The sequence below is a fragment of the Podarcis vaucheri genome (assembly GCF_965113315.1).
Source record: "Podarcis vaucheri genome assembly, chromosome: 6".
In the NCBI taxonomy this organism is placed as follows: domain Eukaryota; kingdom Metazoa; phylum Chordata; class Lepidosauria; order Squamata; family Lacertidae; genus Podarcis; species Podarcis vaucheri.
This window is the reverse complement of record NC_138764.1, coordinates 101,286,175-101,303,637: the sequence shown is the minus strand read 5'-3', so window position 1 is coordinate 101,303,637 and position 17,463 is coordinate 101,286,175. Positions and strand designations below refer to the sequence as shown.

Below are 17,463 nucleotides of genomic sequence, written 5' to 3'. Positions count from 1 at the left end.
AAACCCCTTGGCTTGGTCCCACCTTCAGAGTCTCCAAGCGAATCTGATCTTTTTCTGTTTTCAAGCATGAGAAGCAGGCTTTCGAATGTGTAGCACAGAGCACATGTGTGCCTTTAATTCCCAGAGAGAAAAGAGGAAATTGGTCCAGGAAATCTGCGCCCAAGAGTGACGGCATCCTCGCTGGAAAAAAAGACGCTGAGCCCACAGCAACTTTTATCCAAATAACCCTCCTTACTTCTGAGTAATAGGTACCCAGGGCAACTAGCAATCTCCCCCAGACCAAAGCAAACTGCGCATTAATCTTGACGCTAAGTCTCCTTCTTGCAAATTGGCAAACGGTCTGGATTTTGCCACTCTCGTCTCCCTCCCTTTCTCCACAACCCAAATTGGCATACATTGCCTCAAACGTGACCCATGAATGGAACAGATGCAGAGACTGGCACCTGGAGGCAATTTTTCAGCTGGTTTAAAAGGAAGCTTTTTTCTTTTTCTTTCCCCCCCGTATTTTCCTTCCAGGCTGAAGGCAGCCAGTTCTGCATTTCAAGCCTCTCATCGCCCCCCACCCAACTCCCCTGCTTCAGCGCCCCTCCCGCAAAAGAAAGAACTGAGATTCAAAGAAGGATGTTAGGGAGGGAAAGCTCTGTTTCCGAGAAGGAAAGGAACAAAGGAGCTGGTTTTTGGCAGGTATTTCTGGGGCTTAATTCTGACTGAAAGGCCACCTCCTTAATCCCAAAAGCAGGAGGATGGTCTTGGCTTCCTTTGGGCCACTGCAGATGTGCCAAAACGGCTTCAAAGAATCTGTGCCACACCCTTAAAGCATATGGCTTTCCTCAAAGAACTGTAGTTTCTTAAGGGCTCTGGAAATGGTAGCTGTGCGGGAGGAAGTAAACTACAGTTCCCAAAATTCTTGGGGGGAGGGATGGTGCGTGTTACAGACCACCCCAATCTCTGAGCAGTGAGAGATTCCAGAGGTTCTCTTATTTAGGGTTCAGTTTCTTTGGAATGAAGGTCAGCAGAGAGCGCAATGTCTTTAGCATAGATGGTTTTAGTTACACATATGTTGTTGTTTAGTCGTTTAGTCGTGTCTGACTCTTCGTGACCCCATGGATCACAGCATGCCAGGCACTCCTGTCTTCCACTGCCTCCCGCAGTTTGGTCAAACTCATGCTGGTAGCTTCGAGAACACTGCCCAACCATCTCGTCCTCTGTCGTCCCCTTCTGCTTGTGCCCTCCATCTTTCCCAACATCAGGGTCTTTCCCAGGGAGTCTTCTCTTCTCATGAGGTGGCCAAAGTCTTGGAGCCTCAGCTTCAGGATCTGTCCTTCCAATGAGCACTCAGGGCTGATTTCCTTCAGAATGGAGAGGTTGGATCTTCTTGCAGTCCATGGGACTCTCAAGAGTCTCCTCCAGCACCATAATTCAAAACCATCAATTCTTTGGCGATCAGCCTTCTTTATGGTCCAGCTCTCGCTTCCATACATCACTACTGGGAAAACCATAGCTTGAACTATACGGACCTTTGTTGGCAAGGTGATGTTTCTGCTTTTTAAGATGCTGTCTAGGTTTGTCATTGCTTTTCTCCCAAGAAGTTACACATACACACAACCTCAAGATTCACTGGAATGAGGGGGTGCTTTCTGATGTGAAAACATTCACGAAAACTACTCTAGCATAATGTGTGTTTGGTGGGGAGCTATTGGATTGTTGTTTTAATTTTTATTATGTATTACCCTTGCTGGTACCTTTCCCGGGAAAATCAGAGGCTCACTATGTCAGGTTCCTATTGGAAGACAGGACAAATGCTAGAACATTAGCAGCGGCAAAGTTTTTATCAGTGGTTGCAAGAACCAATGATCCCTATATTTTGAACAAAATGCTTGTTTAACCTGGAGGTAGGCTGTATAAATTGTGTATTGCTTTGTAACAATTTGTTGGGTCTCTGGACCGTAATAAAGATTGATTATGTATTTTGTGGTTTTATATCCTGATTTTATTCTGTGATTCAGGGACGCGGGTGGCGCTGTGGTCTAAACCACTGAGCCTCTTGGGCTTGCCGATCAGAAGATTGGCGGTTCGAATCCCCACGATGGGGTGAGCTCCCGTTGCTCTGTCCCAGCTCCTGCCCACCTAGCAGTTCAAAAGCACGTCAAAGTGCAAGTAGATAAATAGGTACCGCTCCGGCGGGAAGGTAAACAGTGTTTCCGCGCACTGTTCTGGTTTCCATCACGGTGTCCCGTTGCGCCAGAAGCGGTTTAGTCCTGCTGGTCACATGACCCAGAAAGCTGTCTGCGGACAAACACCGACTCCCTCTGCCTGAAAGTGAAATGAGCGCCTCAACCCCACAGTTGCCTCTGACTGGACTTAACTGTCGAGGGGTCTTTCCCCTTTTTCTAAATTTTATTCTGCGAATCGCCCTGAATATAGGCCGGTATATAAATTCAATAAATAATAAATAGAAATTGCAATTGAGTAGATTGGAAGTCTAGCACAGGGTGGGGTAAGGGACGGTGATGGGAAAAGGAAGTATGTGCGGGATTGTGTGTGGGTATGTATGAATATTTTTTAGGATTGTATGAAATGTATGTTAGTTTGTGTCAGGTGGCTGTTGTGGTTCCTCGAGAGTAACCAGGCAGGACTCTGACCTGTGTTTTACAGGCTTTATTTTGGTGCAAACTATTTACAGTGAAGAGCCTCAAAGTTCACGTCTGGCTCAATTGCTAGCAGAATCCGGGGTGGTCTTTTTTTAAGAGTTTCGTTACCCCCAAACGTCTCCTCCCCTCTCTGCGCCCCAAACTACTGCGCAAGATGGGCGGTGGCAAGAGCGTGTTTCCCTCCTGTCTGGCTTGCCCAGAAGCGGTGTTAAGGCTCCCACCAATATCCTCTGGTCCCTGCACCTCTTCTCCACTGGAGGTGGGGCTTTCTTCCTCCCCGGAAGAGGAACTGCTTCGCAAGATTTTCGGAGGCTCCCTGTAACACAACTGCCCTTCTATTTCTCGCCTCTGAGCTGATGGCAATTTCCTGACAGTTTCTATATCCGTAATATGTATGTATAACTGTATCAATGTTGCTTCTGACTCTTCGGAATAAAGTTGGTCATCACACTTCTGTAGAATGTTGTTTGCAGAATCATAGAATCATAGTTGAATTATTTCAATAAAAAATTTAAAATTTTAAAACAATAAATACAGTGGTGTCTCGCAAGACGAAAATAATTCGTTCCGCGAGTCTTTTCGTCTTGCGATGTTTTTCATCTTGCGAAGCACGGTCCGTCACAACTGCGCCTCTTCAAGTGGCTTTAAGAAAAAAGCACAAGATGTTTTCGTCTTGCGAAGCAAGCCCATAGGGAAATTCGTCCAGCGAAGCAACGCAAAACCGAAAAACCCTTTCGTCTAGCGAGTTTTTCGTCTTGCGAGGCATTCGTCTTGCGGGGCACCGCTGTAATAATAAACTGATCCTAATATGGAGGGGCTCGCAGCATGAACACCCCAACAGATCTCGCTTCTCCATTAGTCACACTTTTGGTTCCAACATGAGTCTAGCAGGCCTCTGTGTCTCCAGCTTCCAGCCTGTTTTCAACTCGCTCACACACACAGCATTGAGGGGGGTTGAATTTGGTTGTACCTTCCAACTCCAGGATTCTATGAACTCTCCAGCTATTATCCTACACAACAGGTGAGGGTGAGAGGAGGATAGGCCCACCCCTTAGCCTGGAGGGGCACCATCACTTCCTTGCAGCTCTTGCAAAGAGCTCATTCTTTTGAGATGCTGATGAGGACACTTGGGTGGCCAGCTGTGAAGGTCACTGCATTACAAAGAAGCTTGCCTAGGACCCTCGCACCTACGGACCGCCTCTCTTGGTATGCCCTGCGGAGGACCTAAAGGTCCATAAATAGCAACATCCTAGAGGTCCCGGGCCCTAAGGAAGTCAGATTAGCCTCAACCAGAGCCAGGGCCTTTTCAACACTGGCTCCGGCCTGGTGGAACGCTCTGTCTCGTGAGACCAGGGCCCTGTGGGATCTGATTTCTTTCCGCAGGGCCTTTAAGACAGAGTTGTTCTGCCTGGCCTTTGGCTTAGAATCAATTTCATTCCCTCCCCCTCTTTCTCTTTTTTCCTTTCTCCTGTGATGAGGCTGCATTTTAATGTTTCAATGTTGTATTTTAATCTTGTTTTTTAAGTTGTATTTCAATCAACTTGTTTTTATTATTGGTTGTTAGCCGCCCTGAGCCCGGTCTCAGCTGGAGAGGGCGGGGTATAAATAAAATTTATTATTATTATTATTATTACTCCAGCAATTGGATCCTATTAAATTCTAGCCCTCACTGGGCACAGCATCCCAAGACCTGGAAGGGACTCTGGGCATCATCCAGACTGAACCCCCCCCCAAAAAAAAACCCCTGCAACAGTCTGGCTGTGACCCTCAATTCACAGACAGAGAATTATAGTAATAATAATAATAATTGTGTTATCTGTGCCCACGCATCTGGTTGGGTTGCTCCAGCCACACCGTGCAACAAAAACCCACGAGGGCATATAGCCTGGCTTTCCAGCAGTTGCACACGCAAAATGCACAGGCATGCGCAATTGTTGCGCATGGATCTCCACGGACCAAGGTGCGAGGAACCTCTTTGGGGACAGAACCCTTTTCGATCCAGGACTCCGCAGCTGATCTGGATTGACTGGTGCCAGGAGGGAGGAGCTGCACTCCAGTGGGCGGGGCCAGAGGCAAAAGTGGGCGGGGCAACGGTCGTGAATTCTGCCATTGGCTAGCTTGTACGCATGCGCCCACACCCCTCTGTATCCTGCAGCCAAGCAAGCAGGGAGTTGCAATCTGGTTTCCAGAGCATTGCCTACCCAGGCAGAAACACGCACGGTGATGGGTGCTGCAGAGAGGCCTGGGGCCGCATGCGGCCCCCGGATCCTTGTCAGCGCAGGCGCACGGCCGGTTTCGCTGCATGTGGGAGAACAAGCACCAGCGGGTCTTTGGTTCCTGCCAAGGGACGGATCCCGGTGCCATTTGCAGACTTCCTGCCTGCCATCATACCTGGGAGCCTTCCGTTCCCGGCTGCTGCAGGAGTTTGACGGTCCTCCCTCCCGCCGACCGCTGGCTTCGCCCGTCGTGCCAGGTCAGGCTGCTGCCAGAGTTCCTCTGCAGGCGGTAATTGAGGTTCTCAGCCGACACGGTGTGTTCTAGAAGGTTCTGGCAGAAGCTGAAGTGAGCAGCAGCAGCTGTCGGGGAGAGAAGGGTGAGAACATAAAACCAACTGAGGCAATGAGGCAGTAATTCTCTCCCAATGCAACGTTCCTCCCCTACACAAACACACCCGTCCCCTCAAGATCAAATCATATGCAGAGTGTCGGACTAGGGCTAGGGTTCGAATTCCGCACTCGGCCGTGAACCTCACTGGGCAACCTTGGGCCAGTCACTGCCTCTCAGCCTAACCTCCCTCACAGAGCTGTTGCGGGGATTAAATGGGGAGTGGCAAACCTTGAGACCCTCGGAGAAAATAGTGGGACATAAACGCAACCATAAGCAAACAAGCACACCAATAAATGCAATTTTTTAAAATCCCACCCTTGTTTGTTAAGAGCTTTGCGGGGCTACGCTGTTCCCTCGCCCTTCATCTTCACAACACACCTGCTCAGGCAGAGCGACAGGTGCGAGCTACCAGAGCGCTTTTTGATGAATGGTCTCTTTAAATCTGAAGGTTCATTCTTGTTCCACAAAACGTGTATTTCTTTAAAGGCCAGAGCAAATAACGTGACCTGGTTTTGCAGCTGTGAAGCAGTATAGAAGGTGCTGTTAAGTTGTGGTAATTAAACTGTTGGGTATGGTATATAAAGAGCAGCATGTAGTTCTCTCAGTACCCTGGTAGATGGGTCACACTTATTGATATAATGTAATTTAGTGTAAAAGGAGTTTTTGTTATTAAGACCTAGCAAAAGTTATTTTGCGTTTCTTGAATGTATGGTCTCCCCAGCACGCTTTCTGCAGCGCAACTATTCTGCAAATAGCCAACACTTTTAACCGTCACAGCTTCCTTCCCACTTGGAGCTATAGTTTGCAAAGGGTTCTGAGAGTAGTTAGAGCTACAACTGATAAGTTGTGGGTGAACATATCAGACGCCACAGCGATTCTTCAGACAGCTCTTGTTTATTCACAGGCCAGAACAGAACTGAACTGAAGGGTTCAGCCAACCTGCTTATACAGAGCTCAACTACAAAGCAACAGTAACAACTTTCTGTAACTATCCAATCACTGAACGTCACTTTCAATTCCTTATTTGCATATGCAGACCTGAGTGAAATCTACAGTATCCTCCTGCTGGCCCAGGGTGAGAACTTCAGTACATAACAACAACTCCCAGAGTGGTTCAACCATCAATCCCGTTTCCCAGGGAACCTTATGAGAACGGTTCCCTCAGAGCAGACCCTGACAGAGGCCCTGCTCCAGGCGCCTCCTTCTCTCAGAGGCTTGGAGAGAGGTGATGCAAACAGCACCTTTTTGGTTAAGGCATCCAGATTTTAGAATTCTCTGCCTCAGGAGTCTCAGTTGACTTCCTCATTGGAAAATTGCAGAAAGCAGATCAGAAGAATCTTGCATCTCCTTGTATGCAGCTGTTGGTAGAGCATGAGACTCTTTATCTCGGGGTTGTGGATTGGGCAAAAGATTTCTGCATTGCAGGGGGTTGGACTAGATGACCCCGTGGGTTCCCTTCTATGACCTACGATCAGCTATGTGTGTCTATTCCTCCTGGCTTTTGGGAGGTGGCTTTTTTGGCTGCTCTTTGGCCTTGCTATTATTGCTGGCAGCTTCTTTCGTTGTAAAACTGTTTCGTTGTCAAACGTCCTTACCGCGAGCCGCCCCGGGGTTCCCACCGAGCTGGAAGGTATACAGTGGTACCTCGGGTTACATACGCTTCAGGTTACATACGCTTCAGGTTACAGACTCCGCTAACCCAGAAATAGTGCTTCAGGTTAAGAACTTTGCTTCAGGATGAGAACAGAAATTGTGCTCTGGCGGCGTGGCAGCAGCAGGAGGCCCCATTAGCTAAAGTGGTGCTTCAGGTTAAGAACAGTTTCAGGTTAAGAATGGACCTCCCAAACGAATTAAGTACTTAACCTGAGGTACCACTGTACTAAGTATTTCCCTAACCCAAGTCAAACAACACGGATTCAGGCTGCAGCCCAAGCCTGTGCCTATTTACTCAAACGCGCAATCCGCTGAACTCGGACACATCTGCTCCCAGGCGTACATCGCGTTGTTTCACTATATACATATAGTCTTTGCGGTCGGGCTGGAGCAGAGAGGGCTGAATCAAACGCTGCGGTTAGCCGAGCCACAGCGCTCTCTGATCTCCGCTCGGCTGGACTGCCAATTCCCCTCCAGCAATCTAAATGCAATGCAATTAAACGTTATGTCCCAGCAATTAAAAGCTTTATTGAAGGGGAGTGCAAACAGGCAGCTGGGTGGGGCTGTTTGTGAAAAAAGGCCAACTCAAGGGGATGAGCTGTGCTATTATTTGGACGGCGGGGTTGCTGGAACAGAAGCTGCAAGCCTGGAACCAGAGCTGGGTCAGTGGTTTCTGCCTCCCAGGACCCTGTGCTTTGGCGTGTAGCAAATAATATTTTGCATCAGTGTTATTAGGGATGAGGGACGCGGGTGGCGCTGTGGGTTAAACCACAGAGCCTAGGACTTGCCGATCAGAAGGTCGGCGGTTCGAATCTCCGTGACGGGGTGAGCTCCCGTTGCTCGGTCCACGCTCCTGCCAACCTAGGAGTTCGAAAGCACGTCAAAGTACAAGTAGATAAATAGGTACCACTCCAGCGGGAAGGTAAACGGTGTTTCCGTGTGCTGCTCTGGTTCGCCAGAAGCGGCTTAGTCATGCTGGCCTCATGACCCAGAAGCTGTACGCCGGCTCCCTCGGCCAATAAAGCGAGATGAGCGCCGCAACCCCACGACTAGACCTAATGATCAGGGGTCCCTTTATTAGGGATGGGGGAGAAACGTATGTGGAATGTATTTTTAAAGTCTGTGGCCTAATTAGAATTTCGAAGTACATCGGAACATGGCTGCTGATCCACACCAGGGGTGCCAACCTGAATTCGGGGAGGGCATGTAAGCCCTGCCCCACATAACGGATCGCACCATTTGGCTGGCAATGCCCATTAACTTCGGGGGGCAGCCCCCTCAAATATTTTATGGGGTGGGGCAAAGGGACCTGGGCCCCTAGGAGTTGGCTCCTACGCTTCTCTGATTATGGCGATGCTCTTTTGGCTAAAGAAAATGCATACAAAAATTTGCACTTTAGCAGGAAAATGCATTGAAAAAGCGTACAGAAAACGTTTATTTTAGAGGGAGAATGCATGCAAAAATGGTTGTTTGGGGGGGAAAGTCTGTGCAATTACTCTAATATAGTTTAGCCTAAAGTACTGGAACTAAGACTTTGCATATTCTCCTGGGATGAATGAGATGGGGTGGCTTGTTACCGCTGGCTATTCTGGAGGTCAGCAGAGCTAAAAATGGGAACCGTTATCTCAAAAGGAATCTCACCTCTGGTATGAATATGATTAGCTGGTTTTTGGGAAGCCAGAATATCTCAGCCTCCACCTCCCAGACCTACAATACAGTATAGGGGGTAACTAATAATTCTTCCCCACCCCCCATTATATTTTATTATTTCGCCTATACATTCCAATACATAATAATCTATTTATTTTGTTTTGTCGACTTCCCATCCCACTTTCCACTGTGTTTTTATTTCCCCTCCTTGCTGCACCCTCTCTTATGCCATAACAATAATCAGGGCTTTTTTCCCAGCCGAAACTCGCCAGAACTCGGTTCTGGCACCTCTCAGGTGGGTACCATTGCAGCACTAACAACCAGGCGATGTGTCACAAGCAAATGATGGTTTGGCATGGATTGTTGCTTACAGGTGATCCTGGGCCTTGCATGCAGACTACCTGTAAGCAACAATCCATGCCAAACCATCATTTGCTTGTGACACATCGCCTAGTTGTTAGTGCTGCTGCTGCTGTCGCTACTTCTTGGCATGGAAATCTCTGCTTTACAGTAACCTCCTAAAGTAAGCCAGAATCATTATTCTCCCATTAAAAGAAAAGACGATTATAACGGCAATGGCTTTTCCTGTAATTTATATACAGTGGTACCTTAACTCTGACTTTAATACATATTTCCCTTAATGGTTTGACTTCCCACCTTTACCTCCATAACGGTTTTATTCCCAGCCTTTTCCTGCTGCATTATGCAGCGTATTTATATCTCGTATAAATATTTCCTCTATTTCAATTGCTAAGGCAGCAACACCTTTGAAGGTGCGTCAAACGGGGAAAAGAAAAACCTTAAAATAAAAATATTAATAACCGAGAGAGAGAAAACAACACTTAGTTTTTCCTCAATCTTATTCCCAACACCGTCTTTACCATAGTGGTGTGAAAAGACACCAGGAGCAAAAATCACAGCATCATTTGGGACTATTTCTGCTCTCTGTCAGTCCAGATAGTCACCCAAATGTTGGTTTAAATGTCATCTTATTTTTAAACAGACACACATTTCCTTTTCTTCTGTCAAAGCCCCAAACTGGGGATGCTGATTCACTCCAAGGCAATTAAACCGTGAGGCCGGCGGCAACTGTGCACTCCAGACACTTTCCACAGGGAGGAAGATGCGCTCAACAGCCAGATTTCGCACTGGAGGCAGACAAATGATTCACCACACGATCACCCTAGATTTATGCCAGGAATTGGCTGTGGTGGGTCCCTCCACTCAGATGTCTGCTGCGCTGACCTCAATGCAGAAAGCCGTGCATCATTTCGTGCCAGCCGAAAACACAATAGGGAAACAGGAGACCCTGAGGTCTTCCGCTTTCCAAAATATAATTTACTTCCAGTTGTAGGACTCTATCTGCCTTACACAGAGTCAGAGTGTGGGTCCATGCGGCCCTGTGAAGGCTACTTAGGAGGATGAGGAATTTTACACATCGCTTGGGAAGACAGGCGAACTAATGCCAGTGTACTGGAAGAAGCAAAGATCACCAGTGTTGAAGCAATGATTCTTCAACATCAACTTCGTTGGACTGGTCATGTTGGGCAGATGTCTGATTACTGTCTTCTAAAGCAACTACAGTGGTACCTCGGGTTACATATGCTTCAGGTTACAGACTCCACTAACCCAGAAATAGTACCTCGGGTTAAGAACTTTGCTTCAGGATGAGAACAGAAATCGCGTGGTGGTGGCGCAGCGGCAGTGGGAGGCCCCATTAGCTAAAGTGGTGCTTCAGGTTAAGAACAGTTTCAGGTTAAGAACAGACCTCCGGAACAAATTAAGTACTTAACCCGAGGTACCACTGTACTCTGTTCCGAATGTAAAAATGGAAAGCGTAATGCTGGTGGTCAACGAATGAGGTTTAAAGACTGTCTCAAGGCAAATCTTAAAAAATGTAGTACAAACACCAACAATTGGGAAACACTGACCTGCGAGTGCTCCAGTTAGAGAACAGCCTTTACCAAAGGTGTCGTGGGTTTTGAAGACGCTCGAACTCAGGACGCAAGGGAGAAACGTGCTAAGAGGAAGGCACGCTTGGCAAACCCTCACCATGATCAACTCCCAGCCAGAAACCTATGTCCCCACTGTGGAAGGACATGTGGATCCAGAATTGGTCTCCACAGTCACTTATGGACTCACTGTTAAAACCGTGTTTATGGAAGACAATTTTACCCAGCTATGAGTGATCACCAAAGAAAGAAGAAGAAGAAGAAGAAGACGACGATGGAGAAGACAACGACTTAGGAGGACGTAAGAAGTTTCTCACTGGGCTGTATCAAAAGCCCAGCTATTTCAGCATATACACTCCTGGGTCAGAACTGGGGGCAGCTGAACAGGAGAGACACCTTGGGTTCATTGCCAATCACTCCAAGAAGATGTTGATCTAGTGTGCGGACAATATAGTTGCTACATGGGATATCTCTATATATTCCCCAATGGTATTTTCAAAAATTATGAAAATCTGCTTGGGATAGGTCTCCACCTTCAATTAAACCTGGGATGTTCTGCAGATGTTCTACTACAGAGCTAAGGCCCTTCCTTTGGGAGATCACTCCCCAAACACAGGTCAGTGGTGGGTCCTCTGCAGAGCTGTGGACCTTGGCATGTGCCTGGTCATCTTGACCCTTGACGCTGGTCCAAGACTGCAGCACTTTTGGGAAGGTGGTGCATTTACAAACACACATCAAAACATGTAAGTGGTGCATTTACCATGTGGACATATTGTAGGTCTTTGATGCTCTGAAAGAGAGCGCATGGCAGAGTCTCTCAAATACCATCCACAGAGAATCACCCTTAGATCAGACTCTTCCACCTGCGTTAACAATCAGAAAATCAAAACCCGCCATGATCAAGGAAGGGTGTGTGTGTCAATGAGGAAACTCCCTTGCACGAGACTCGCGCGCCTGTCTCCCTGGATAAAAAAGCATCCGGCTTTGTCTAAGCTGCCGTTGATCCTGGCAAGCGAAGACGAGCAGCGAGCACTACAATAAACAGGCAGATCAGAGAGCTGAGGAACGCAGGCTCCTGTGTAAGTCTGCCTCATGTGTTCCAGGAATGAAAGTGTTCCAGAAAGCCATTGATCTATTGTGTGCTAATTCCATCGCCTCTCTAGCTATGAGACCCTTGACTGAAGCCGTTGTGTGAAATGCACCCCTGAAAGAGGATAGCTTCAAAGCCGGGGGGGGGGGAGGATAAATTTGACCTACCTGAGCAATTGCCCTTTCACAGAAATAAACCTGGCCAAGGGGCATAAGCAAGTAGAAAGGGGTTGAGGGAAAAGGAATGGAAATTGGAAACAACAACAAAAAGGAGAAGATTAATCAAGCCCTTTGCAAAAGCAGGATTACTGCATCCTCGCAAAGGTTGCCAATGCCCTTGATTCGAAAGGTTGTAGCTGGATTTCAAATGCTCACGCCAGAGAGGAATCTGGGGGTCTTCCCTCCCCTGTGCTCTGGCAGAAGTGGTGTGGCAGCCTACGATTCGTGATTTCTCATGCTCTAAGTTTGGGCAGTTAATGAATGCAGAGAAAGGACTGCAGGGCACAGAGATGATGGGGAACGGACATGCATGTGCACACAGACAATGCAGCAAGGAAGATCTATGTGCAGGCATCAGCCTTCCATGCTTGCAGCTGAGACAAAACTGGATGGGCGTTTGCATCCAGCAATGTTCCTCTGGCCTAGAGATGGGTTGCTCACTGGGCCTGACACTCCTGCGCAGATCGTGCTTCTGCTAATAAAGAGTTAAGTCCAGTTCTGAACTGTGTGGTTACTGACTGGCAAGCTCCTGGGAGAGGAGTGCATCTTAGCATCCCTTGAAATTACAAGTGGTGCTGAGAGGTACCTTTCAGATCGCGCACTGCATAAACAGAATCTCAAAGGCAGCCCCCGAGATAGCAGGGAACGGCTGCAGATCAGCAACAGATCACATCCCTTGCATGCAGAAGATCCCAGGTCTGAGACCTTTGAGTCGCACTGCCTGCCAGTGCAGGCAACACTAAGCTAGGTGGGCCAACAAGGCAGCTTCTTATATCTTACGAAACTGTAAGAATGCTGCCCTGCATGGCTCAGATTATTCACTGTTTATGGCTCCACTGCATGATTTGAGAACGGTGTCTCACCTGAGAGGTGTGATTGGGACACAGTTCTCAAAGTGCATGAAAACCGGTACACTTGTGCCGTGCATACACCATACATTTAAAGCACAACGCTTCCCCAGGATAATTCTGGGAATTGTGGTTCATTACAGGTGCTGGGAACTGTACTTCCAGGAGGGATGAATGAGGGTTCGCAGGATTCTTTGCACATGTGCTTTAAACAGATAGTGTGTTAGAATGGATATACCTTGTACAGGTACTTTAAAAAATGGGTACCTTGCTGAATAAATCGGTATCATCGCATGAGTAGTCACCAAGCGCTGGGGAACTCTCATTTTCGAAGCTAACTGCTGATTTAGGACTAGTTAAAAATAAAGAGGCTGGCTGAGCAACAGCAGGAGCAGATGGAAGGAAACGGGGCCGTAAATAAAGAGGGATTTCGGGAACGGCAAACAGATTCGCACTTTGATGGAGGAGTCCAGGTCTGGAGAGCCTTTGGTCAACTCGCGAGGTCAGACGTTCTCATTATATGACACAACAAGGTGCAGAGCCTCAAGCTCAGGAGATACAATTTGCACGTCTGTTCCGGGTGGAGGGAACATGTTTCGTTCCAGGGCAAAAGGGTCCCAGTTTGGAACAGTGGCAGAACAAATGGGAGCGCGCAGTCGATCCATCAGGGATCCCGATTTCATTGAACCAATGGTTGGTTGGGATTGTAAGGAGGGGAGGTGGCCGTCTGCAGTTCCCGTTTACAAAAAGAAAGCGGTTCAATGTGAAAAAAGAGATTTAAATAAAATGCATGTTATTCTAACGCAGTGTTTTTCAACCACTGTTCCGCGGCACACTAGTGTGCCGCGAGATGTTGCCTGGTGTGCCGTGGGAAAAATTAAAAAATTCAAAAGATTTTTTTTTAAAGTCAAATTTTCGATTGGGGCGCCGTCCCCGGAGGGAGGCGGGCGAGTCGGGCGGCGAGATGTGGAGCGGCGGCGGCGAGGAGAGGCCGCCCAGCGTGGGGCTCTCGCCGTCTGCCTGCCTGGCTGCCTGCGAGCTCGGCGGGCAGCGCCTCCGTCCGCAGCACCCGCCTCGCGGCTCTCATTCCCTGCCCCTGCCAAAGCTCACCCAGCCAAGCCGCGCTCTCCTTCCTGCCTCGCTTTGCTGCCTCCTCCCCCCCACCCCCAAAGCTTGGAGGTTCCCCGGCGCCGGCCCGCAGGTTTGACCCCCTTCTCACACCTGTTCGCGCTCCTTGCACGGAAAGGGGCGGATGGGGAGGAACGGGGCTCGCCGCTGCCTCCGCTCGCCCTCCCCCCTCCTTCGTGCGTCCCTCCCGGCGTGACGCTGCGCGCTGACGTCACGTGGTGTGCCTCGAGATTTTTTAAATGAAACAAGTGTGCCTTTGCCCAAAAAAGGTTGGGAAACACTGTTCTAACGCATCTATATGGTACCACTCTAAGAAATGCTCTTCACGGCCACATTTTCCAGCAGGCATTAACTTTGTGATAGGAATTTTGGGGTCTTAGATACATGTTAAATGTTCATAAGTGCACCAACCAAGCACGTACATAGATCAGCACAGGTAGACCGATCTGAAACTATTTTGATCCCCAAACTGATCAAATGCTTTCCCTGCAAGGAGGGAGGGGGGGTCAGGGAGCCTTCCCGTTGTCTCAGGAATTGAGTAATCAGCATTTTAATGGGTGACAGACTATCAGGAAAGACAATCAGGAAAGGCAATAAGATAACCTGGCAAACAGGGAAAACAACGTTCAAATTTCTGTTTTAGACCACCTTTTCTGTGATGTAGGTATCTGGGGGGTGGTCTTAGGTTAGACCCCTTCTGTGATGTATGTATGATGTATAGAAGGGTGGTCTGGAGCTCCAGGGTAGGGAATTTAAAATGTCTATATAAGGCCTTCTGCGCCATTGTTCTGGGTTCCTCCTGCGTGTGGTGAGTGGGGACCCTGTTGCAACAGATCAGTAAAGATCAGGCTTATTAGCTGCTTTGCTTCTCAGTATTCTCTGGTTGGCCTCTGTTATTTTCTCCTACCAATAGGGAACCTACGTAAGGACTCTATATGGGCTCTTGGATACCCCAAAAGGGAAAAGGGCCGATTTTTTGTTTACAACAACTTTCCTGGTTGTCCTTAAAATAAGCCCTACCTAGAGCGAATGACAAACCTGAGCTGGGCATGAGCGGAACATGGATTATTCTTGCCTTGCAAGGATTGGACTAGTTGACCCTTGGGTTGCATTCAAAGTCTACAGGCCAGATCTCTCCATGCAGGGCTGCTATGAAGCTGGTGAAGGGCCTTTCTGGCTACCAGTCCCTGGACTTCCCCAGTTATTGCAGAGTCAAGTTGCAGTCCCAATCAGCACACCTGGTCTCTTAACGGAGGAGAGGGCAAGCCTATCTAAGGCCAGTTGGAGACCACCTTGTGGAATCTCCCAACCACAACCACCTCCTTGGAACTAACCTCATCTCATTTGCCCTGATCCATCCCAAAATGTGCTTTTGGTACAACTTTGCCAATGGATTTGGTTTCCCCTTAAGATATCATCGCTAAACTTGGAATGAGGGTTATGGGGAGACAGTCTTTGTTGATGTTTCAATGCTGGGTGAAATTTTGATTCAAGATGGCACACTGAAATGTGATTTTGGTGCGACTTTGCCCATATTTTTTTGGTATACGTTTGACCATCTCTTGAGATATAGTCACCAAATTTGGCACGAGGGTTCCTGAGCTGGGGGCAGCAGTCTTCACTGATGTATGGATGCTGGGTGACATTTTGAATCAAGATAGTGGACCTAATGTGACTTTGGATGGACTCGGCCCATTTTTTGGCATGGTCCAAGCTCACAAATTACACTACCCATTTAAAAATAATATTATTTTGTTTCTGCAAAATACTTTCATATTGTTGGGCGCTCTGCTAGCAGGTTCTAGTTGGAGCCTGCAGAATCTGGAATTTGCTGGCTGTTTAGGCTATGGTTCTGTTAGCACAACACACTTTTAATGGTTGGGCCACTCAGACACTGAGATGCTGGCAGGTCGGAAATCTTAAGGGAAAGAGGGATAAAGGAAAGATGGTGAAATGTGAGAGAATGCATAGTGCCTTCTTTGAGGGATCTGCTCGCTTTCATTTCTTTTCCCCTTCTTCACAACGCCTCAAACAATTCCCTCCGACTGCTGCTTCCGTCTTTTTGCACAAACCGCAGTCTGTCCCCTGCTTCTTTCCCGTGCCCCAGAGTTCCTGGAAGCTACCTATCTGGGCCTTGTAATTAAAAGAGGAGGATTAAGAGCTTGGCATCCTTTGCGTGCACACACAACACTCTCCCGCTGGCTAGGGGAGCTCCCCCCTTCCTCTTGCCTCATTGTCCACCCCATCCGATAATCCCTTTCTCCCCCAGCCCCTCGCTGATTTCATTCACTCTCAAGGCGGGCCATGCAAAACGAGGCAGAATGCAAAGGGCTGGAAAACAGCTTAATCCACAAACGCCACCAGACTTCTAAATCTGCTGCCCACTTCCGCAGCTCAGCCCCTCTTAATCCCATGTCAAGTGGGGATTTCCAGGGTCTTTCATACACCCAGATGAGCAAGCCTGAATGACCCTTGCAGACACATTCATTACTGCCTGCGTGACACAGCTCTCCGATGGGAGTCCCTCAAGCTCTGCTCTCTGAGGGTGCATTCAGATGTGGGGCTGGTTGCCTTAGCTTTCCTGGTTATACAACTAGCACCTCTGCCCTGGTTTCTGATGTTCCTTTTACGCTGCATTGCTCGTTGTGCTGTGGAACGGTGGCTCTCCGGCAGATATATCTCCACACTGTGTGAAATTTCATTCGTACCAGTAGGCACAGAGTGACACAGAAGTAATGTAAAGGACCCTTGACCATTAGGTCCAGTCGCAGATGACTCTGGGGTTGTGGCGCTCATCTCGCTATACTGGCCGAGAGAGCCGGCATACAGCTTCCGGGTCATGTGGCCAGCATGACCAAGCCGCTTCTGGCGAACCAGAGCAGCACACGGAAACACCGTTTACCTTCCCCTGGAAGGGTACCTATTTATCTACTTGCACTTTGACGTGCTTTCAAACTGCTAGGTTGGCAGGAGCAGGGACCGAGCAATGGGAGCTCACCCTGTCGCGGGGATTCGAACCGCTGACATTTTGATCAGCAAGCCTTAGGCTCTGTGGTTTAGACCACAATGCCACCTGCATCCCTCCCCCATCAATAGTACCCCAAAATTCATCGCATGGCATGATCCGTGAAAGAGAAGCACAGTGTGGTACAGTGGTCAGCAAACTTTTTCAGCAGGGGGCCGGTCCACTGTCCCTCAGACCTTGTGGGGGGCCAGACTATATTTTTTTTGGGGGGGGTGAACAGATTCCTATGCCCCACAAATAACCCAGAGATGCATTTTAAATGAAAGCACACATTCTACTCATGTAAAAACAACAGTGTCCTTCAGCTCTCTATATTGGACAAACAGGCCAAACCTTACGCCAAAGAATAAACGGACATGAATCTGACATCAAGAATCACAAAACAGAGAAACCAGTAGGAGAACACTTCAATCTCCCAGGACATTCTATACAAGATCTCAAAGTAGCTGTTTTACTACAAAGGAATTTCAGAAATAGACTGGAAAGAGAAGCTGCTGAATTGCAACTCATTACCAAACTTAAAACCATGGATAGACCTGGTCTGAACAGAGACATTGGATTCTTATCTCATTATACATGACTAAGCCATTTTTCACCTTCTCACCCCTTGCCTTTTCCTGTAAGACCTATTACAGTCGTTA

The 17,463-nt window shown here is 48.2% G+C and overlaps 1 protein-coding gene across 2 annotated transcripts in view; it reads right to left on the bottom strand.

Annotated features, from left to right (window-relative positions):
* Positions 1-17,463, bottom strand: part of SAMD10 (sterile alpha motif domain containing 10) — a 52,021-nt gene that overhangs the window by 15,553 nt on the left and 19,005 nt on the right. For both annotated transcript variants that reach the window (XM_082226506.1, XM_082226505.1), the window contains exon 2: positions 5,043-5,227. In XM_082226506.1, coding sequence (XP_082082632.1) covers positions 5,043-5,227 — 185 coding nt within the window. The remainder of the gene's footprint in view (positions 1-5,042; positions 5,228-17,463) is intronic.